This window comes from Liolophura sinensis, chromosome 12, assembly GCF_032854445.1.
Source record: "Liolophura sinensis isolate JHLJ2023 chromosome 12, CUHK_Ljap_v2, whole genome shotgun sequence".
NCBI lineage: Eukaryota > Metazoa > Mollusca > Polyplacophora > Chitonida > Chitonidae > Liolophura > Liolophura sinensis.
In genome coordinates, this window is record NC_088306.1 from 27,345,674 (window position 1) to 27,371,681 (window position 26,008).

Consider the following 26,008-nt stretch of genomic DNA (forward strand, 5'->3'; position numbering starts at 1 on the left):
GGACATGAAACAGGGCCCAGCCCATGAATCACCTATGGACATGAAACAGGGCCCAGCCCATGGAGCACCTATGGACATGAAACAGGGCCCAGCCCATGAATCACCTATGGACATAAAACAGGGCCCAGCCCATGAATCACCTATGGACATGAAACAGGGCCCAGCCCATGGAGCACCTATGGACATGAAACAGGGCCCAGCCCATGAATCACCTATGGACATTTGTCCTAATGTGAATATATACGTCCACCTGGACAGGGGAATAGAGTTTATGACAGTGTACTTTATGCCACGTGGACAACAACATTTCTGCATGCATACCTGCTTGAATTCTCAGTACACATGTGCACACACAGTAAAAATAGAGCTCTGGTCTTTAAAAAAAAAGAAATCCCCAAATGGCCGACACACACGATAAGACAATTAACATAGCTATGTTAACAGCCTTTTCGTGTCACAAATGCATGTCCAATTTGTCGCACTCAAGACAGTGACCCCCAACTCATTTTCCCCATGTAGAATATGTTACCGTACACTTCCTAATTTTCGGATAAGGCGATATAAATTTTTTGTGTTTTATAGTTGAGCCAATAATTAAAAACCCAAAAACGTACTATCAATAATACCTAAAATCCACATGTTTATTTTGTTTGATCTGTATGTTCTTAGGATCTTCATGTTTTTCAAGACTTCATGTAATTACGTCTCCAACGGGAAAAATTGTTAGCATATTCTACATTTTCCTAAAATTGGAATATTGTCATGTTTTATTCTTCTTCAACACTTAAAAGATTTATTCTCATTGCACCCAACACATTACACGGATCAAAGAATCACTTGATGACAGGGTCAGAAAATAGACCTGAAACAAATCTACTTCCTTCACACAAACACAGACGATCACAGGATGACCAGGAGATGATATGCTGAAATGTAGTGCCCACTTTTTGTCTGACATCTATACTACAAACGCCGAAGGATTTCATTTTAAAGAAACTGATTTATTGCATATAAAATATTAGCCTATGTAACTTTATTTTTATCATAATTACAGCACAAGTTATTCCACTGAAAGCCAAAGAAATACTAGTTTGAATGTATAGAATAAGGGGTACTATTTGTACACAGCCTGACAAAAGCGGGCACCCAAGACATACAGAAAAGTCAAAAATAGCTGTTTTATATTACCCAGGATAAGACATTTGACCCCTGTTTGTAAATAATCCCCCCAATATCAGCACATGTCAGCTCTTTCATAAATCAAACAGTCGTGTGGAACACCCAAATATTTGATCAAATCAAATAAGGCAAGTCTCTCTCCAATACCACACACAGCCATTAAAAGTCACACTGAATATAAAAAACAGTCTGGTATCTGCAACATCAAACAGTGAAGTTTAGTCCAAAGCTTCTTCTGGAGGTTTATTGCCCTGGTGTCAACAATATATCGGAAAGTTTAGATTTGCAAATAAACTTTTTAGTACCCTCTAGGCAATTCACTAGGAAAACTGACCCTACCAGTAATTCAGCTATTCCCTGTTGAAAATGAACCTCCTTGAAGACACAGTCAATTAATACTGGCATGAAAACTTGCCAACATGTGGATCCACAAATTACAGAGTGTAGATGGTCATGTATAAAAAATATATTTAGAAACCTGGAGAAGGCCTTCAGGGACGAGGTTCTAAACTTTCATTAGTGGCCTATTAACGTTTTTTTTTTAAATTTAAACATTAAATAAAAGGTTAAAAACTTCAAAAGATCAATAACCTTCTCAGCCGAATTATCTCAGATATAAAATTCCATTTGCTGAGTGCATTTTATACAATAATAAATGCATTAGACATTTTAGTCCAATTTTGGACTTCTTAATTCACCACAGTATTTCTATTTTTTACACCATTCCTTGCTCTGTTGTCATGACAATGTGGTGGCTTTAGGTGACACCAATTTTAGTTTGCATTTTACATGCCAAACCAACACAAAAAATCCAAAATTGGAATAAAAGTAAAATCTAAAATCCACCTTGTTATTTTGTTTCTTCTTACAATTTTCCTGTTTTTCAGTGATTTTCATTCCAGTATGTATGTCTCTAACAGGACCAACTGCTGAGGCAATCCTCATTTCTAAATAGTTGGACGATTTTTTAATTTTATTTTCATCATCTCTCACCCCCCCCCCCCCCCTCCAAAAAAAAAAAAAATAAATGTTAAAAGGTGTGGTCATACTGGTTTGACTTGATGAAGATCCTGAGCTACTCAGTCGCTTTCACACCTTTTCACATGACTACAATCCATGTTTTACACCTGTCCGTTTTTTATTTCAACTACAGCCTCGGGTCTCTCTACTTCCAGTCAAAATCCTGTTTACCACAAATGTTTGTCTTGTTTGGCAAGAGAGGTAATGTTTGTAAAGCTTCAGACGTTTACACACTGTCTAATGCCAAAGCAAACATGATGTAATTCAATATTGTACAACTACATGCACATGTACAAAACAACCCAATACTTTCTTTTCAGCATGTTTCCTTCAAAATCAAATAGATCACCTTTTGTTAAACTACCCTAATTCTTCAAGCTTTTCACATATGAAAAAGCAACTTCCAGTGCAATTTAAGCATGCTTATAGCTTGAGTTTGTAGACAAAACAATACATTAGGTGGATTGGCCCATTTCAGGCCGTCATAAAAAAATATAATTTTATCAGTGAACACAGAATAATGCCTTCAAAATATGCTTGAATGAACACCTAGCAAACATGTTGAAAGGTTGAAGAATTACAGTACACTGTAACGTAACATGGAGTTCAAGATGGATTCAAGAGAAACGTATTGGGAGACTGATACCTTTCTAAAACACAGGGGGGAAGTTGTTCGAAAGTGTATGAAACGTTAAGCCAGGCTTAAATCTTAATACCAGCCTTGGCCCAATGCGAAGTTAATGTGATTTTAGTCCAGACTAAAGTTAATAGCAGACTTATCTGCTAATATATTCCTGAAAATGAGCCCCTGAGGTGCATTTTTTAAAACTGGGATTAAGCATCCATCCATTGACACCAATCCCACGCCCAACCCTTTGATAGTTTGTCCTTTATACACATAACATTCTGAAGGGTGCGACTACTTCAGGCACTCTTGTTCAACCCATCCATAAATTTGACGGCTCTCAAATTAAATGACTTTTGAATCTGACTTTTTTTTTTCAACCAATGTCACAACAAACACTAGTGTGTCAAGGTTATTCCTTGATGCCTTCACTCCATAAAGTTTCATTTACAAGGAATATAATTGTTCAGTAGGTCAACATGGACAGAACGTCCAGAAATTCTGGCGCTTTGCTTCAATACCTAAGTGTCTAATACCACTTAACCTGTAGCTTGGGGTTGAATATTCCTTATTAGAATTCCACGTTCAGTTGGATACATGACTTAACAGATGCAATCAAAGAGCAAATGAGATACATATTTTGACTAATCAATCAAATTAGCATGTTTTTCAATTTTTGGATACCGATTCCATTCGTCTTGAGAATTCCTTGCATTTTTCCGTCATCATTGAAAATTGTTGACTGCTTCTCTTTGCATGATTCAGTCCCAATTTCTTACTTCATATACTTTTTCAGTTCTTTGACGATTTGTGTTCAATGTAATTTTGGAAATTTGCGCTGGGATTATTGACCTGGAACATTTATTTCGGTTTGTGCATAAAATTAGTCGAAAAATTCCGGAGTATCATGCTAAACCCCTGAACCAAAGAAATACGACCCAGGCGCTCTCACATATCTGGTCTCTGTGAGTCCAGCTCATGCTGGCTTCCTCTCCGGCCATACATAGGAAGGTCTGCCAGCAACCTGCAGATGACCCTAAGTTTCTCCTGGGCTCTGCTCGGGTTCTTCCCACTATGATGCTGGCTGCCGTTGTATAAGTGAGATATCCTTGAGTACAACGTACAACACCATTAAATAAATAAACAACAAGGAAATATGTACATAAATGTAGCAATCTGTAAAAAAATGTTGCAGGAAATTTTTCAGATCTGTCCTATACATATACATATATTTTCTATTCCTGTGTTTTTTCTATTTGCAGACACAGCTGACCGATATTCCACAGACGATCAGGAAATATGTATCTGATATTGATCATCATGACTGTGTGCACACGGAGAGTCAATTTCCCAACAGGAAGCCACAGTGATCACATATCTCTGATTTCCCAAATGACAGCACATGCACTATCTGTGTACATCTACAAACATTCTGCTGTAACTCATTTGTGATAACATCACAGAGGCCAATACTCCTCACAGCTCATGTACCTCTCCCTAAGCTCACCTTACGTGCACATGACTACCAAGCCTGACCTTTGGAGGCATGTAGGCTCGTTTAGGCTTAGCCTCACCAATGGTGTCTGACCTTTGGAGGCATGTAGGCTCGTTTAGGCTTAGCCTCACCAATGGTGTCTGACCTTTGGAGGCATGTAGGCTCGTTTAGGCTTAGCCTCACCAATGATGTCCTCTTGCGGAACTATTTAATCAACATTCAGCAATAAAATTCTTTCATGTGTTGATTAAAAGATGTTCTGTATACTTTTGGTAACGAGAATGCATGTGTACACAGTGTTAATAAAAAAAAAAGCTCTCAATTTTCTGACATCATTTCCTGTGTCATCACCATGACCCAGTGACCTTGGATTTCAGGATTTCTGAGCAAAATTTGCCAGTGGTGGTGGTGATATAAAGGAGTATGCACAGAAGCAACACAGCAGTCTTGATACAGCAGCTGTATGTCTGCACAGAGACAACACAGCAGTCTTGATACAGCAAACTGTATGTCTGCACAGAGGCAACATAGCAGTCTTGATACAGTAACTGTACATGTATGTCTGCACAGAGGCAACACACCAGTCGATACAGCGACTGTATGTCTGCACAGAGGCAACACAGCAGCCTTGATACAGCAACTGTATGTCTGCACAGAGGCAACACAGCAGCCTTGATACAGCAACTGTATGTCTGCACAGAGGCAACACAGCAGTCTTGATACAGCAACTGTATGTCTGCACAGAGGCAACACAACAGTCTTGATACAGCAACTGTATGTCTGCACAGAGACAACACAGCAGTCTTGATACAGCAACTGTATGTCTGCACAGAGACAACACAACAGCCTTGATACAGCAACTGTATGTATGCACACAGGCAACACAACAGCCTTGATACAGCAACTGTATGTCTGCACAGAGACAACACACCAGTCGATACAGCAACTGTATGTCTGCACAGAGGCAACACACTTGTCTTGATACAGCAACTGTATGTCTGCACAGAGGCAACACACCAGTCTTGATACAGCAACTGTATGTCTGCACAGAGGCAACACACCAGTCGATACAGCAACTGTATGTCTGCACAGAGGCAACACACCAGTCACAAAAGGCAGCAATAACTGCCATATGCTGTAGTACAACCATGCCCTGTACATCAGTGAAAAGGTTTTGGGAAAAGGCACAAAAGCCAGCAATAACTGCAATGTGCTGTTTTACAAACATGCCCTGTACCTCAGTAAAAAGGTTTTGGGAAAAGGCACATGAAAGACAGCAATAACTGCAATGTGCTGTTTTACAAACATGCCCTGTATTTCAGTAAAAAGGTTTGGGAAAAGGCACATGAAAGACAGCAATAACTGCAATGTGCTGTAAGTGCATATATACTTGTACATGCATGTGTGACAAAAAGAGAGAGTGAGTTACAAATATGGAAAAATGACCAATGTGCAATAGGTCTGTTTGCATTGGCATTTAAAAATGCATCTCACATTCTTGAGCAGCTCATTTGTGAGCACAGCTCTTTTGTACCATTAACCATCACTAACAAACATTTTTGTTATGTTAGTCTAAGAACTTGCAAATCCAACCAAGTTACTAGTTTTTTTGAAGCTCATTGGTACCATATTCCACCAAACTGTCAAATTTTGGACATCAAAAGTGGAATACAGGTAGATTTCACAAGGTGTGCCAGAAGATAGCTCGAAGGTTTGAGAGAGAGATTGCATAACGAGAGAGAAAACCAACATAAGGAAAGGGAACCAAATAATCATGGTAGGAAGGAAGAGCCAAAGCATTAATAAACCTTCTCCTCATGACTCACAAAGACTCTTCTGATTTTAGAACAACCCAACATATGTCCCTCATAGGAGATACTGTGTCAGCTGTATCAGTGTATCTCAGTAATCCTAGAAACACTAATACACACTCCAGCCAAGCTACAACTCTCTAACCCACAGTACCTAGGGCTTGTCTACTGAACACCATCACAGTCCCCACACCCCCAAGTCTGACTCCCAAAGAAAGTGGCTGTACAGATCCTGGTGGAAAATGGGCTGCTGTGGTATAAAAGCCTATGGAGCAGCTAGCTGTATTTAAGCATACATGTCTGTTAGATGAAGGGAATGGTGTGCATGCTCTCAGTCTATGTACTGGTTAAGCCAAGGATAGGTCAGGCATGACAGTAAAGTGCTGACATTTACAGATACTGGCAAGATACGATTTCCGGCAAAAAAATTTAAAATGTCTGGATCATGATCCACATATGTGCACTTTTCGCCACTGTCACATGAACAATAAATGAAGTTTTCAAAGAGACAGTTTCTAGAGATAATACACCAACCACAATACTGAAGAAAATTACAGTCCCCAAAGTCCAACCGCTGGCAAAACCACCCTATACAAACTTTAAAATTTAAAATTCTGTTCCTGTTATTACTGCTTATTATTATTTGACCAGCTAGTTTGAATCACATGCAGAAAACCACACAAAAAATCCTACCCAAAACATGGGAGCATGTGAGCATGGATGGTAGCAACACCGCAGCTTGTTTTCACACGCATATGTACGTGTACATACTGAAGCTATTGCCCTAAACAACACATTATTTGCTATCTTTCTGCATGGTTAAGAAAGTATATAATTGTGAAAAAAATCAGTGAACTGTTGACATAAATAATACATGTATATAAAACATTGCTTTGCACTTCACAGGTTTGTCATTTCCACATTTCATTTAAATATTCACTGTTCAAAATCTTCTTCATGTATATATATATATATATATATATATATATGTGTGTGTGTGTGTGTGTGTGTGTGTGTGTGTGTGTGTATACACACACCAATAATGCACAAGTACATGTACACTGAGTGTGATGTGGGGAGATAAATTGTTTTCAAACTCAATGACACCAATGGGGCGTCATCTCGTGCAAAACACAAATAACAGAACATGATACAAGTACACAGTATGTCCTTCCTGTCCTGTACTTATCATTCCTATTTTTGTGACATTAAAGTCTGTGAATGAATCATTTTTACCCAAAATTTGGTACCTTTCACCTCTGGCAATTCATCTTAAACGACTCAAGTTCCCACCATTAGTCAAGATGGCCGACGTTTCCCTGATCTACCTGGCCAATTAACGCTTCCTGATGTCTGCCAACAGGGACACAAACGGTATCCATCTCTATTATTTTATAATGTCAGAAATCATCAGAATCAGCTTGATCCATCTAGGAAGTGCAAGCATGTGGCAGCCATTTGGTGTGTGCCGTAATGATTCTAGATATTGTGCAGATTAAATGTTCAGTTTTCAAGTCCATCACACTATACATTCACGTGTCCTGTCTGATGGAGGGATGTACTGACGCACATGTCATCCTTGAAGTGCGGATTATGTCGAAATCAGAAATAATCAGGGTACTTATGTTCTGCCAAAATTTGCATAATGGTTCCAAAGTGTAAAAAAAATTAGAAGAAATACAGTATCAAGTCTCCCTGCAGGGACAGTGGTATACCATCTTGTGTAGATTCAAAGGCTCTGTGTGGAGAGAAGAATAGCTGTTTCCAAGCTGTCTACAGAGCAGTTTAGATTCAGTTTCCTCAGGATATCTGGCAGTAGGCGGAGGAGCAAAATTAGACTGCCTGTCCAGGCCACCAGCAGCAGATGGTAACTGGTTCTTGGTTCATGGTAAAAAAATCCATGTCTCTTCCACATGTACATCATAACAAGCATTAAGGAGAGCATGTATCTTTTAGATCGTTCATCAGCAGATATTCGTCACTCAACTTCTGCAAGCACTGAACATTGCAGCTGCAACTCTCTGCATGAGTCATGTACCAAACAAAAAAAACCAAAACGGTTTACTGCAGTAAACCTGAAAGGTGCTATCTCTTTCAAAACGCCTTAGCGGTGACTGGTGTACGTTTCTGAAATAACCATTATGTCAGGAATACACATGCATGTCACTCAGTCCTTAGTTGAGTTGACAGAAGCTAATTCTCTGAAGCTGCCTTCGCCAAACTACTGCACATTTTCTGAAATTGCCTTTACATCACAAACACAAAATGAATGTGTCTCGATCTTCAGTTCACGAGTGCACAAACAAAACATTACTTACAATACTGTTTCTCTGAGAAATACACCTGTCTTCCTTTTATTTAAAACATTTGTGTTTTTGTAATGAAGTTTCAGTTTCAAATCAAACAAATTATCTTTGAAATAAATTTTTATCACACATACACCACCAGATCTTGACTGATCCTGTAATATTCAAGAACTGGCTTGGGAGAGAGGATAAAAAGCAATGTATGGATGACTTGCACTTGCGGCCATGTTGGTTCTCTGATAGAGCTTCTTTGTTCAGGGCATATAGTGAAAGGTACGGTCCACGAGAAACATGCAAATAATTCTGTTGTTGGAGATCCAACATGGCTGCCAAGTGTGAGACACCTGTACACTATTAAATCTGGCATTTTTAATACAGCTACCATGAATGGCAATTAATTCTGCCAATTACACTAATATAAACATGTATTGTATCTACATGTTTCAAACTAAAACCTCACTTCTTCATTTACCTAGAGTAGAATGGCTTTGTGGCACATGCACTTGTAGCGTCACAGCTGATTACACAACCTGGAATGCTGAAAGCAACATCTACAGCTTTATAATAAATGTTTACAGTTAAATGCTCCAAATAATTACACAAACATACTCGTAAGTAAACGTATGTAGAGCTACTGTATTATATAATATCCCTTATAGCTTATTCACAATGTGACACATCGTGACTTGTCCAACATTTATCTGACACCCTTCTCTGTTTACAATAATGAAAGGCAGAAAAGAAATATTTAGCGTCAAAAATAGCTCAGAAAGTCGTCAAACCCGACACCAATACACAATACGTTTTTGTGAACACACATCATTTGACCAAAAAAAAAAACAAACAACAACAACGAGAGATTTCCCATCATCTGGTTTAATTATCCGCTGCCGCAGACGAAGGCCAGCTGACATGTAGTTAGACTGGATGGCTGACACGCATGTCATTTATACAAGCTTCTCAGGACTCACTGCTCTCTCAGATAACCAACTCATTCACTCAGCAAGCAAACTTTGCCGTATGCCTTTGCTTCTTTAAGTTACATGTAAAAAGACATCCCAAATTCTAAGATAAAAAATCTGACAAATGGAGATAATATCTGTAACATTTGGAAACAGACAGCAATGGATGAAAGGTTTGTATACAGATATCCTAACACAGCTAACTAGATACTGGGTAGTGTATACTACACAAGAAATCTCAACTACACCAGGATACCCACCCATATATTACATGACACACATTGTATATGCAGGCTTACAGTGAATCATCCATAATTTCACTGAAAGTTTCACCAACAAACTGCAGCACAGAAAGGTCATTCAATAACTTTGTGAAAATCCAGGGGAAATTATACATATATCTGTAATTCACTGTCAATCACTATACTTTTTTTTACATGATTTTTTTTCAAAAGTTTAGTACAGCAAGGTGATTACTTTTTGAAAAATCCTGAAAACTTATTGATGATATAGTGTAAAGGGTCACTGATGCACCAGATACGGCATGCGCATGTCATTGGGACCAAAAATTAACACCAGCTACGAAATGCGCATGTCATTGGGACCAAAAATCAACACCAGATATGACATGCGCATGTCATTGGGACCAAAAATCAACACCAGACATGACATGCACCCGCATATCATTGGGACAAAAAATCAACACCAGATACCACATGCACCCGCATATCATTGGGACCAAAAATCAACACCAGATATGACATGCGCATATCATTGGGACCACAGAATCAACACCAGATATGACATGCACCCGCATATCATTGGGACAAAAAATCAACACCAGATACGACATGCACCCGCATATCATTGGGACCACAGAAGCAACGCCAGATACGAAATGCATGCACATATCATTGGGACCACAGAATCGACACCAGATACGACATGCACTCGCATGTCATTGGGACCACAGAAGCAACGCCAGATACGAAATGCATGCGCATATCATTGGGACCACAGAATCGACACCAGATACGACATGCACTCGCATGTCATTGGGACCAAAAAGCAACACCAGACATGACATGCACCCGCATATCATTGGGACCACAGAATCAACACCAGATATGACATGCACCCGCATATCATTGGGACCACAGAATCAACTCCAGATATGAAATGCATGCGCATATCATTGGGACCACAGAATCAACACCAGATATGACATGCACCCGCATATCATTGGGACCACAGAATCAACTCCAGATATGAAATGCATGCGCATATCATTGGGACCACAGAATCAACACCAGATATGACATGCACCCGCATATCATTGGGACCACAGAATCAACACCAGATACGACATGCACCCGCATATCATTGGGCCACAAAATCAACACCAGACATGACATGCACCCGCATATCACTGGCACCACAAAGATAGATTTAAACTAATGCATAACATGAGGTCCTATGATAGGATCAGGGTATTATCTGTGGGTTGGGGATGACTGTCAAACAGTTGTAAACTGTCAAAGATAACAGGGACACCAGATACCCTCACGGAAACATAGCAACTGTTAGCAAATGAGATGGACTGGGATGTCACATTATCTAGATGATTTAATACTAAATACTGGTAGTACAACTTCTGCAGTTCAAATGAAACAGAAATACATGGTAAAAAGCAAAATTTTCGCAGTTGAGAAATTGTCTATTTCAAGGGTTCTGAGAGAAACAACAGTCTGTTGTTGTGGGCATACCAAACTACTTTAGCAAGAAATCCAACATTTAAGTTCAGATTTTGATCCACTAATTAGATTAACACAAAGTCTAAAGCATACATGTACATCTATGAAGACACTCTAAATAAACTCAAAAGTCAGATGTCTCCTGAAAATGACAGACAAAACTTGGGCAAAATATCAAAATGTCTACCGAGCAACTTGTCATTTACAATTTACAAGCGCACACTAAGATACCTTAATCTGAATACCTGTGACCTACAGGTACATGTAGACAAAAGCTGTACCAGGGTTACAAGTTTTCTTTACTATATGAATAGTGGAAATAAGATGAGAATTAGCTGTTGAACCCTGTCACAGTGATTAACACCACTTGCCAGATGTACACAAACACTAAACCTGATACCTATGTTACATGTACAGCTGATATGGACGAGTGCAGCATCAAAGTACATCACTGAAAATAATCAGACTACATGTACAGTACACATACAGAGAAAAACCTTACACTCAACATCGGGTAATAATCAGACTACATGTACAGTACACATACAGAGAAAAACCTTACACTCAACATCGGGTAATAATCAGACTACATGTACAGTACACATACAGAGAAAAACCTTACACCCAACATCGGGTAATAATCAGACTACATGTACAGTACACAAACAGAGAAAAACCTTACACCCAACATCGGGTAATAATCAGACTACATGTACAGTACACAAACAGAGAAAAACCTTACACTCAACATCGGGTAATAATCAGACTACATGTACGGTACACATACAGAGAAAAACCTTACACTCAACATCGGGTAATAATCAGACTACATGTACAGTACAGATACAGAGAAAAACCTTACACTCAACATCGGGTAATAATCAGACTACATGTACAGTACATATACAGAGAAAAACCTTACACTCAACATCGGGTAATAATCAGACTACATGTACAGTACACATACAGAGAAAAACCTTACACTCCACATCGGGTAATAATCAGACTACATGTACGGTACACATACAGAGAAAAACCTTACACTCAACATCGGGTAATAATCAGACTACATGTACAGTACACATACAGAGAAAAACCTTACACTCAACATCAGGTAATAATCAGACTACATGTACAGTACATATACAGAGAAAAACCTTACACTCAACATCGGGTAATAATCAGACTACATGTACAGTACACATACAGAGAAAAACCTTACACTCAACATCGGGTAATAATCAGGCTACATGTACAGTACACGTACAGAGAAAAACCTTACACTCAACATCGGGTAATAATCAGGCTACATGTACAGTACACGTACAGAGAAAAACCTTACACCCAACATCGGGTAATAATCAGGCTACATGTACAGTACACATACAGAGAAAAACCTTACACTCAACATCGGGTAATAATCAGGCTACATGTACAGTACACATACAGAGAAAAACCTTACACTCAACATCGGGTAATAATCAGACTACATGTACAGTACACATACAGAGAAAAACCTTACACTCAACATCGGGTAATAATCAGGCTACATGTACAGTACACATACAGAGAAAAACCTTACACTCAACATCGGGTAATAATCAGACTACATGTACAGTACACATACAGAGAAAAACCTTACACTCAACATCGGGTAATAATCAGACTACATGTACAGTACACATACAGAGAAAAACCTTACACTCAACATCGGGTAATAATCAGACTACATGTACAGTACACATACAGAGAAAAACCTTACACTCAACATCGGGTAATAATCAGACTACATGTACAGTACACATACAGAGAAAAACCTTACACTCAACATCGGGTAATAATCAGACTACATGTACAGTACACATACAGAGAAAAACCTTACACTCAACATCGGGTAATAATCAGGCTACATGTACGGTACACATACAGAGAAAAACCTTACACTCAACATCGGGTAATAATCAGGCTACATGTACGGTACACATACAGAGAAAAACCTTACACTCAACATCGGGTAATAATCAGGCTACATGTACAGTACACATACAGAGAAAAACCTTACACTCAACATCGGGTAATAATCAGGCTACATGTACAGTACACATACAGAGAAAACCCTTACACTCAACATCGGGTAATAATCAGGCTACATGTACAGTACACATACAGAGAAAACCCTTACACTCAACATCGGGTAATAATCAGGCTACATGTACAGTACACATACAGAGAAAAACCTTACACTCAACCTCGGGTAATAATCAGACTACATGTACGGTACACATACAGAGAAAACCCTTACACCCAACATCGGGTAATAATCAGACTACATGTACAGTACACAAACAGAGAAAAACCTTACACCCAACATCGGGTAATAATCAGACTACATGTACAGTACACATACAGAGAAAAACCTTACACTCAACATCGGGTAATAATCAGACTACATGTACAGTACACATACAGAGAAAAACCTTACACTCAACATCGGGTAATAATCAGACTACATGTACAGTACACATACAGAGAAAAACCTTACACCCAACATCGGGTAATGACATTTTTTGTAATTTCATACATCTAACTATCATGTGGACAAAATGTCTTCAAACATGTTCTGGGAACATTCATATGGTAGCTAGCTGGTTAAACTTCAATGTTAGGGAAGTGAAAGCTTACATGATTATCTCAATAAATAAAAATTATGTCAAATTATGAAGATATAATTGTCCAGTGTACATGTACATTAAGTTTGCATGTACATGTAGAGCAGATCCTCACATAATGGATGTGTGTGTGTGTATATATATATATATATATATATATATATATATATATATATATATATATATATATATATATATATAGATACATGTGTGTAACGAACCGGATCAATACATACAGACCAGGCTAACGTAACCATACATACAGTGTGTACATGTGCAAGCGTATGTACTAATATGTTTATTTTTTTATTTGATTGTAATTTTCTATCGCTCTAATCGACAAGAACGTGTCATTTTTAGGATGGAAGCCAATTTTATATTATGAGTAGAAGAAGCCCGCCCAGAGTGAAACGACAACTTTTTTCAAAGTCAAACTATATATGTGCGACATACGTGTTAGCAATTTTGGTGGAATCAAGTAGTCTCAAGCGAAATTCATGTAAGATTACATAGGGCAGCTCCATATTTATTATAATTAAGACAAAATTCTGAAATCTGTTAGCAGACAGACCTAGGCGCCATTGTCGGCGAAGTCATAAGTAACAAGCATGCCAATCATATGTCAGCGGTTTTTGCTTCCAAGGTTCTGAGGAGAGTGGTGGCTGTAGAAACTTTATTCTGTCACAGAATGGAATGGAATCCATGTGTCATGTCACAGCAATACCTTAACCACCAAAGAATTATAACAGTGCCATATTAACTCTTTAACGATGATAGCAACAGAATAATTAAGCTTTAAAAACCAAACACGCTGTGAACATGAATTCATATAAATGTAACACGTATCTCTGACAACTCTGACAAGGAAGAGGTTATTAACTTTGACCTTTCTGTCAAAAAAAATGTTAAACGTCCACACTTAGCCATTCTTAACGCCTTGCACACATTTGTGACAGGGTCACACAAGCCTTCATGATCACGCGATATTACAATGCCAGAATTACACACGTTCAACGTTACACTGCGCATCGCAGTCACTGGATGAAATGTCAATAATGCCATGGCACGATGACATGGCTAACCCTCTGGAGTATAAACACAAATTCCTCCAATCTCAATCAGACATTATCAGCTTTATAAACAACCATTCCAAGCCCCATGCAGTAGCAAATACCCTCCCTGTTGACATTAGGATATAGTTAAACATCAGTATTTCCATTCCCAGGTTCAGTTTGTCACTGGAACTCCCGTGTAACCAAGAAATGGTGCGTACATAAACAAAGATATGCAACTCAAGCCCTTGTGTCAGTTACTTGAGCTCTACATAATTCTACATTTTTCTAATTTGCTTTCTAAAACTTCAAGGATAAGCATTTTTGATAACAAATTAGACAATAGATTTTGTGAGAACAAAACTGTTTATTCAGAAATTCACACTTTAACATTTCTGCATTCTAAAAATCTCATTTGTAATATAATCTATATTGCTAAGAATTACCAACACACATTCCCTGGGTATAAAGATACCTGGGAATTTTGTACAATGTTACAAGTTAAAATTAAGTGGACAAGTCATGGATGAGAAAAAGTATAAAGAAAATATTTTTGGAGATGGTGTGCTCAGACAGGTCCAAGGCCAGATAGAATATCTGGGATATCAGAGGGTTGAAACCAATGTTTTAACATAGTGACATATTGACTCATACAGAGATAAAATCGTCATGATGTCATAAACAGTGTCAGAAATGGAGAAAATATGAAGTGTTTACATGTAGCAACATAATTTCAAAGTTCTGTAACCAAAACCTAGAGCCATTTTAGTTCTGCAAAATGTTTGTTCTCTGAAACTGTTGGGAGCCAACCTTATTATCAAGCTGTGTTAAAACTAGCCAGTCAACTGAACAAAAAATATGATGGTTTACTAGTAAAGTTTAAAAAGCTCTTAACAGTTTTAAAGTGAAAAGCTCTTAAAAGTAAGCATCATTGAGTATTGTCTAATTTATCACAAAAGCGTCTGTAGTTGATCAGTGTTGTGGTACCAGGACAACCTACAGATCATGAGTTCAATGTTCAAGACAACCTACAGATCATGAGATCAATGTCCAGGACAACCTACAGATCATGAGATCAATGTCCAGGACAAACTACAGATCATGAGATCAATGTCCAAGACAAACTACAGATCATGAGATCACTGTCCAGGACAACCTACAGATCATGAGATCAATGTCCAAGACAACCTACAGATCATGAGATCAATGTCCAAGACAAACTACAGATCATGAGATCAATGTCCAAGACAAACTACAGATCATGAGATCACTGTCCAGGACAACCTACAGATCATGAGATCAATGTCCAGGACAACCTACAGATCATGAGATCAATGTCCAAGACAAACTACAGATCATGAGATCAATGTCCAAGACAAACTACAGATCATGAGATCAATGTCCAGGACAACCTACAGATCATGAGATCACTGTCCAGGACAACCTACAGATCATGAGATCAATGTCCAAGACAAACTACAGATCATGAGATCACTGTCCAGGACAACCTACAGATCATGAGATCACTGTCGAGGACAACCTACAGATCATGAGATCAATGTCCAAGACAAACAACAGATCATGAGATCAATGTCCAAGACAAACTACAGATCATGAGATCAATGTCCAGGACAACCTACAGATCATGAGATCAATGTCCAAGACAAACTACAGATCATGAGATCAATGTCCAAGACAACCTACAGATCATGAGATCACTGTCCAAGACAAACTACAGATCATGAGATCACTGTGAGCTGCACTCATACAGCTGATATGTCACCAGCATTATACCCGTAGATGTACACGTGTAAGCAGATTCAATCTTGCATGATACTACAAATCTTAATGGGTCTTCACTAATGTTTGTACCATTCAGTTTGAAGCAAGTTCATGTGGCACAAGTATACAGGTATACAATAACAATATGCAGGTCTACACATGAATGTCACTGTGAACTGAGAGCAGCCAAAGCATTCAGCAATCAATTAACTTACGTAGAAACATGCTCTATACTCGTGTCGATGCAGAAAACTGATATGATTAAAGATTAACGTACTGGACATGATGATTTCTAACATGTAAGTAAAACTTTCTTGACATGTATGTATGTTCACAATTAGGCCACTATTTATTTATTTGTTGGACAGCTGTTTGACATCATATCCAGAATTGCTTACACGTGAATACTTGTATGTGTATGTTAGAATAGTATGTGCAGAAACACTACATGTATGCAGAGGTTTCATATCTACATATACATGCTGATACACAAACAATGAATAAACAACATTACACATGTAAACAACTTCAGTGGGGATAGTCTGAGAAACAATTTCAAACGCACTTGGAATTTCAGTTTGGATGACAGCCATTATACTCGACCGACATGTGCTTTCAGCTTTTCAGACACTTGTTAACAGGGTTTTGTGATACCACAATATAAAATTCACATAACTATACCATCATGTTGACCCAGATGATAAAGTTGTTGCCCAAATACAAATACAGAATTTGTCGTATTAGAATTTGCTAAATTTTTGCCACATCAGAGGTGTTTTCTGTTCAATGAATATTATTGTTATTTCACATTGTTTATTTAAATATTTATTTAAATAGGTTGGTGTTTTACGCCGTACTCAAGAATATTTCACTTATACGACAGCAGCCAGCATTATGGTGGGTGTAAAGCGGGCAGAGCCCGAGAGGAAAAAAACAACCATCTGCAGGTTGCTGACAGACCTTCCCACTACGGCCGGAGAAGAAGCCAGCATGAGCTGGACTTGAACTCACAGCGACCACATTGGTGAGAGGCTCCTGGGTCATTACACTGCGCTAGCGCTATTACACATCACATATTCCTTATTATTCCTTATTATCCAACAACCAAAAGCACCTGTACTTATATAAGCTTTTAAATAAAAGCTTAGCATACTAAATGACTAATTGCACATTTTGCCTGACAGTTATGTTGATCCTGAAAGGCATTTCGTGAATATATTGGAAGGTGGGATGAAGGTCTTCCGGGGAAAACGTAAGCTAAAACACCAAAAGTAGCATTTACATCATTTAAGTCTGCCTTCAAAAATCCACCTTTTTGTCGGGTGATATTTTACGTCATTTACTGTAATTGTAGTTTTGCAATATGTACATATGATATGCAAGCAACATAATTAAATTACCCTATATGGGTATACCTGCAAATATAATTCATAAAAAGATTTGCTAAGTCTGTAAGTACAAGTATAATAGAACAGTAAGAAAGACTTACCCTTTCGTAGAGTCTCTCTGCTTCTCTCCGCTCAGGACTCAGCGCTGCCAGACGGGTATTATCCATTACAGCAACGCTTAGTTTATTTGGGAATATATCCCTCACGGGCGACTTCATTCGCTTGGTCATTCTACCCCTCTGAAGTTTTGGTTGCACCTTTTGAGGGGTCGATGTGACTGAATCAGTTTTGTGTTTCTGTTCACACGATCCGGGAAGCCTGGTAGATTGGTACTGCCATTCCACTTTGATCGGCGGTACTGCAGGGGTTGGTGTTTTCTCAACCCCTGACTGGTTTGGCTGTGAAGCCATCGTTGGAGACTGAGAAAAAGCTCTTAGTTCCCTTGAAGGTGACTCTGAACATATATTTGGACATGTTTCAGCAATTCCTTTGGCAGTTTCTGATGCATTCTGGGTGTTAGGAGGAGACTTCCTGGAAGGAGACTGAGAGCCTCTAAGACGGTGTTTCGGTTTTTTCGCAACTACTGGCGGCTCTTTGGTTTTGGGTGACTCTGACATGGAATTGGGTTCAATGCTTGATTGGTCTTTTGGAATAAATTGGTAGTCAATGTTGGAATGAACTTTTGACAAGACTTCAGAGAAAGAGTGGCTTTTCCTACAGCTTGGTTGAGGTTTGACTTGGTCTTCGGTTGGACAGATATCTGTGCCAGTTACATTGGTCTGTACCTCTGTTGCTTTCTTTCTGGTCGCCTTATTTGGACATATCTCTTCTGATTCTTGCCTTTCGCCTTCTGCGTTGTTGGTCTCTCTACTATGTGACCTTGATTTTCTTGTTTGCAAAGTTGGAGAATTTCTCACAGAAGATCTGCTTGATCTTGAATGAGAACGACTTTGTCGCACAGGTGACACTGATTGTTGACCATTATCCCCATGACTGCGTTCAGTAGACTCTCTCGAGTGCGATCGGGACCGTCGTAACTGAGTGCGAACTTCTCTTGTCTGGGCCCTGGCCTCCCTAGTTTGATATCTTGCAGGAGTAACAAAAGAATTCGAATCCCTAGCAGGAGATTTGTACCTTCGTGGTTTGGACTGCAATTCCGTCACCTGGATAACAGCAACGTTCTTGTTATTTGGCTGCCCTTCAGCTACATTTGCATGAGTGGTGTTTGGCAAATCCATTCCTTTACATGTAGGTTCATCATAAACTTTAACCCTGCCTACTTTACAACATTCTTCTGCATCACTTTCAATACACTGAGAATCATCAGTAGCTTTCTCCAAACCACTGCCACATCTTTCTAAAGACATGGGCTGTGTGTCATCTTTTACAGATCTCGGAGGCTTGGACTCTATTCCAACTATTCGGTCACCTTCCTGAGAGTTTCCTTCACCAAATATTTCTTGGGAGTGATTTGCACTGTGACTTCCTGCTGCACCATCACCAGACAACAACTGTTTCTTGGCGATGGATTTTAAATCAGGATCAGTACACTGATAGTCACAGTCTTTTGGACTTTGGCCAAAGTTTTGGAATTTCAAATTTACTTCTCCATCATCAGCTACATGAGCTGTGTTTATGGGATAAATAGATCCAGCTAGTATCTGGTCCTCCTTACATTTATAATCACTTGCATTTCCACGTTCATTTTGGAACAACTGTTCACTGTCTTCAGCTCTGCTTGTATTATCTTGTCCCTCCTCAAGTTGGGAAGGATTTTCTCTTGTAGTTAAGTCATGTTGGCTCTGCTGCTTAGCATGATGATTACGGCTTTTTTCAAAGTCACTCAAAGTGTTGTGTCTACTTTCCAACACAATAACACCATTTCTCTTGTCAGCTTCAGTCCGTTTTGATTCCGATTCACAGGGTCTCAGTCGATGTTGTCGGAGGTTTGAGTTAGAATCAACATCCACGGCCGCACTAAATCTGTTGGCTGATGAAGAGCCATTCACATTATGACCTTCAAAAATTGAAATTGTGCTGCTGATCCTGTTGAATTTACATTTGGGTTTTGTTTTTGGTCTCAGCCTAACCTCACATTCCTCATCTGTCATGCATTTTGAACAATTATCAGCTTCACTTACATGATTTTCCCCTTCGGTCAATCTAATTGTTCTTTCTGGGAATTCTGGTGGCTCAATGATACTAGATGACTCCATAAAGTTGGAGTTGTTGTCCATTGATAATTCCACTCTTTGTGCACGGTACACACATATATCAGGATGTGGGGAATAACCTTGACTTTCTTGAAAGGAGACAAACTCAGTGGCCACATCTTTGGCACACAAATTTTCTGGAGCCATGTCTGGATATGTTAACTCAGATCTTTGAGCAAGGAAAGCATTATCTTGGTTTTGAGTATCTGACAGTTCGGTACCATGTAGTTCAACATTCAGAAAATTTGAATTCACATCATTGAAGTCTGAGATCACATCCTCAGTATCTGTGACAATCGTACACAGAAATTTTTCTGCCTTGTTTTCTGGAAGAATATCATTAGCATTCTGATCATAAGAGCTCTCTACAAATTCTGAATCTACCTGCCTTAATGTCACAGCATCAACACCCAATGAAACATCTGGATTTGGTGACATCAACGCTTCATCCAATACATCCCCTTCAGGGTTTTCAAACATAAGGTAGTCTGCACACTGCATTTCCGATCCACTTGTCATGTCGGAGTCTGTCATGCTCACAGGACGTTCTCGCCACTCCGTGGGCCGCATGAATTCTATACTCATGCACTCCCGATCAGTAGGAAATCCTGAATCTCTGCTCACAGAGCTGTCCGTGCTGGTTGACATGACAACCGAATGACGCCCGCTTCCGATGTCGAGCTTTTGTTGACCTTCACAAGTATCCATTATCTGAACTGACAACGGTCGAGGAATTTTTTTCTTTTGCACTCTTGACCTTTCAATTGCCCTTTGCTTCCTGAAATCCTGGTTGCTTTGTTCCGATTCAAACCTTTTCTTCAGAAAGTTCACCTTGGATTCACCGGAGTTGGCCACCTTTGAATGAGTTGGTTCAACATGCTGAGCATTGGCTTCACAACCTGCTGGGTTATCCTGAAGCAATCCTTCCAAGTGTGTCGCCAGAACATTAACAGTGTCTTCCACCAGACCTTTTGGCACCCTGGAGCGTTTTTCCAGCAAAGATTTCCCTTCGCTGCGGATTTTGCGGAGCTGAGCCTCAGTGTAACGCCCGCTGACACGAGGCAGCGTTTGTGGATTGGCGGACTTGAGCGTTTGTGGATTGGCGGACTTGAGCGTTTGCTCAGTGTATTCTGCATGTTCTGATTCATAATTGTAAAACAAATCATCCTCTGTTTTTTTCTCGATTTCCCCGTTTCTCTGCTCAACATCACTTGGAGAAGCACCCAGTGAACTGCCAAAAACTTGCAAGTCTGGTTCACTGAGAGGCAGGTGAGGAGCTGAGCTTACCTGTACATCAGTACACTCCTCACAGCTTTTGTCACTCGCAGGTGATAGATCAGTTTGGGTTCCACAATTAGCGTCCTCAAGCTTTGACGATGACAGGCCATCATGGTTCATTTTTTTCTTACTTTTTGGAGAAACTTTGGGACCCACTTTTTTGCTTTTCATACTGCAGTGAATTGAAGGAACAGTTTCAGCATTTGTGGAATTTGTGGGAGCTTCCACAATTTCTCTGCTTATCAGCACGAAATCTGAGTCTTTATCATTCTGAGCACATGACAGCACATTTGGCTGCTGAACTTGCATTAAGTGAGAGCTTTCTTCTGGCTTTGAACCCAACAATATCTTTCTTTCAGATATGGCATATCTTTCTGTCACTTTGTCACCTGTACATATCTCCTGTTCAAGTTTGGCTATATCAAAAGGTTGAAATTCACCTGTACTGGTGCAAATTGGGTCAAAGGTCACTTGAGATAATTGTGTTGCATGAGGATCAAGGTCTCTGATAACCTGGTGTTCCTTGTTCTCTGCACAGGAGATCACTGCCTCTGACGTCTTGTTCATCTCTGAAGAATCAGAACAAGTAACCCTATCGTCAACTCTCTCTGCTGCATTAGGCGACCTCGATACAAGATCCACATTAACTGTTGAAATCTGCGTCGGTCGGCCTGTCTTTGGTGTGTCATTTCTCAGGTGACTGAATGACTTCAAGCTGGTCAGAATTTTCAACTGACTGGTTTTAACAGTAGGTATTTGTGACTTAGCAGAGTTATCCTGTTCACCAGTCGTGCCTTTATCCTGGGTAAGTTCCAATGCAGGCTGGGATAAAACTTCCCTTGACACAGCAGACTGGGAAATAAGATCTCCATCTGGCGTTTCAAAGTCTATCTTTTTCTTTGGTAACGCTTTTAGCTTTTGAGAACTTGAGGTGTCACTTTGTGCACAATTTTCTTCCAAACTACCATCATCTGTTTGTAATCCAATGCAACACCTTTCACCTGAATTCACTGACACTTCACTGTCGTCTTGATCAGCACTTATATCAGAATAGAAATTTGCAGAAAACTTCATGATGTTCATTTTGTTATAGTTGGTTTTCACCAGGTTCCCACACATAGCATTTCCTTGTAACATGTCTAATGTGGGAACTGGGCTCTTACATCCACCCAAAAAATCTCGTAAATCAGGGGTGCTTTTTGATTTCTGTTTGGACAAAGTTTGGTACTTTGGGCTATCAAGTGAAGCTTTCTTGGCTTTGATTTTCCTTACAGTACCTGTTTTTGGTCTTGGAGACTTAGTCGGAACGTGACATTTTGCGTCATTGTCTTTGTCAAGGTGAAAAATTTCAAGATCTTTAGTAATGTCAGGATTGCTTTTGACCCTGTTTTTCATGGGCGTATTTATCACGGCAATCTTTTTCACCAGCCCAGAATACACCAAATTCTTTCGAAAATTCTTTCCTTTCAGTGGATTATGCCTTGGGGAGACTGCTTTATTCATAGAGCCATCAGCATTTGCCAAGTTAGGTGAGCTCTTTGACAATTCTTTATTTGCACTGTTTTTCAGCAAAGCTGATTTTTCGGAAGGTAGCCTCTTGCGTTTTGTATTTGGTTCAAATTTTGTAACCTCCACTGTCACAGTATTTGTTTGTTCTCTTAAATCAGGGTTGCTTTTTGACAATTCTTTGGGCAGTGTTTTCGTCTGGGATTGTTTCTTTTTACTTGAATAATCCACATCATAAACCATTCTTTTGGCTTGAACTTTTTGAGCAGACTTGCTCTTTGGTCTCTTAACTTCCACTTCTACAGAACAATTTCCATTGCACCTGATAACAATATCTGCTGAATTTTTAGAATTTGCACCTGATTCTGAAGACAAATTACCTGAGAAAACAGGTATTTTTCTAACAACTTTTGTCCTTTGTGCAATTCCTGTAATATTATCACTCTGTCCTGTATTTATTTCAATGATTTTCCTGGTCTTTTCTGTTGCCTCACAGCTGCCATGTGTTGCAGAACACTGCTGAATACTGTTTCTGGAGCACTTTGGCGCCTCTACCTGACACTGTATCTGAGTGACCTTTGGAGCGGTGGGATTGCTGGTGGGATTGCTGTTGAAATCACTTTGTACCTCACTTGTCAAGTCATTAAGCCTCGCATTGCCCGAAGGGCCTTCACAAGTTGATTGTTTTGGAATTTGGACATTAGCCTCTTCAGCACCATCAACTGACCCTTCGGCCGTGCTGATGTTCAGAACGCTGCAGAGGTTATTAAGTTTGACAGTGGTGGGGATGAGCTTAGTTCGTACAGACGGTGTGAAGCAAATCGCTGACCTCTCTAACTTTGGAGTGGACACCACAGCCGCTTCAGAGAGCACTCTTGGCTTCTCCTCAACGCAAGCATGCTTAGGATTCCAGTTCAGGCAGCTAACACTAACCGAGTTAAGTTTGGCAGGTGTGGTAGAACCTGATTCCCCTTTAAAGTGGGATGGACAGTTTACAACTTCACCACGTTGCTTTGAACCAGTATCATCCATGGTCTTTTCCTGCTCTTTGCTGCTGGCTAGTCTGATGTGCAGGCTAGTTCCAGTTGTAACTATTTTTTCACCGTGGTGCCCTGTGATATTTGTGCAATGTTTGTCTTGAGTTTCTGTTGTGATGTTATTTCTCAGCACTCGTTCTTCGCTCCTTCTGTTTTCTATAAATCCCTCTTTGACCCTTGCCTCTGTTTCTCTGTAAGGCTTCCTGTGTATCTCTGCAGGTGTTTCACTCTCAGAAGCTCCATCAGCTGTTGATTGGGTTAACAAGTGTGTATCAACACTGACAAAAGGGCCTTGCTCAGAACAAGCCCCCTCACACACAAAACTTCCTGGATTATCATCACAGCTTTGTTTGCCATTGTCATTTTTTGCCAGCATGGGCTTCTCGACTGGGAAGTGTTTCATGCCATTTGAAGTGCTTGTTGTTCTATGTTTGCACAGTGATCCTTGGGCAATTGTTATTTTATTGTCCCTTTCTTGTGGCATTATGTTGGCTCTCTGCATCTCAGAGAGCTTGTGATTGTTGCACTCATTAAGATAGCCCCCTGATTCTGGCCTCACTTCACACTGTGGCTTTTGGACAGCCTCTGATGCCTCTACTTGAGAGACACGAGACTCTGTTTTATCACTGACAGTCGGAAATATGTGGGTGTTTGACCTCAACCTTTCAGAGTCAAGGTCAAGTTGCTGGCTTGGAGCAGTGTTAACATTGAGCTTATCACAGCCCTGCGTCAGTAACAGAGACGACGATGGTGTTGCCGATGCCTTCTTCCTTGGACCGTGATCTGCAGGTGAAATAAAACAATTAGGGTTTAGGTCACTGGTAAAAGTCCCACACTATCTGGAGGCTTTAAATAACTGGCCGTAAGTGAGCACGGTAAACTTTGCCAACCCTGTTTTTTATCTGCAGTTCCATTTACTGTATCGAGGCTATAACTCCATAACCCTCTTCAACCTGAGGGTCTGTTCCTCTTGTTACACATCCCCTGTCTACTCAAGAACACCATTAACATTGGGGGCCCAGGAGCTGCATACCACTAGAGGGCTTGACAGGACTAAACTTGTCTGACATTTGCACTAAGTACTTGTGGGTTACTCTGATCTCAAACCAGCAGAAGGTTGCGTAAGATTACCTGATTAAACCATGCTGCCACACTGCTAACTCATGGAAAGCACACAGGCTGAGTAACACAAAGAGTGGCGAGTAAATGTACAGGAATACACAAAGGTGTTAAATATCTGTTTGTATTGATAACCATATGGTATCACTATGTCATGCTTGCACATCCTTTGTAGAAGAAATGAATGAAGATCAAAGAACTTTAAGTATGAACACAATTCATAAAATTATGTGAATTCATGAACAGCTTTTGACATGTGATGTTCTCATGAATATAATCTATTGATTCAGACAATTTCTTTATGACTTTCCTAAAAAATACTCTATTGAGAATTACATGTAAATACTTTACTTTACACACCAGTGGGCTGCATATTCTTTACATACATCTACATAAACATCAAAAAAAAAAATCCTGCAATCCTAATTTTGACAATTTAATGTAGTATTTCACCTAAAGTTTGCTATGTAAAAATGCACTTTTAGAGCTATATAAAGGCCTTTAACAGACACCCTTGATTCCAACATTCAAGTCTTTCTGATGAAAAATTAATCAAACTGCACACAAAAACTCTTACAGAGTCCTATAAGAAATGTTCATACTGTATTTATTGTGACAATGTGTACCTAAACCATCTACATGTAACACACAAGTGCAGTACTTTATCAAGTACAAATGCTTGCAAGATAACTGGTATCAGAAACCTTTGAGAAATGAATAAAATTTAGTTTGCTTTGCATTCAGATGATGCAACCATTGAGATCTGAGTTTCAATTAACTTTCAGCACATTTTAAAAATTTTTTTTATAAAA

General features: G+C 39.4%; 1 protein-coding gene across 1 annotated transcript in view; it reads right to left on the reverse strand.

The window, feature by feature from the left end:
• LOC135479839 (uncharacterized) overlaps positions 1–26,008 on the reverse strand; it is a 100,965-nt gene that overhangs the window by 63,281 nt on the left and 11,676 nt on the right. Inside the window, 1 exon segment of the mRNA XM_064759743.1 lies at positions 18,145–24,860. Within this exon segment, the coding sequence (XP_064615813.1) occupies positions 18,145–24,860 (6,716 nt within the window).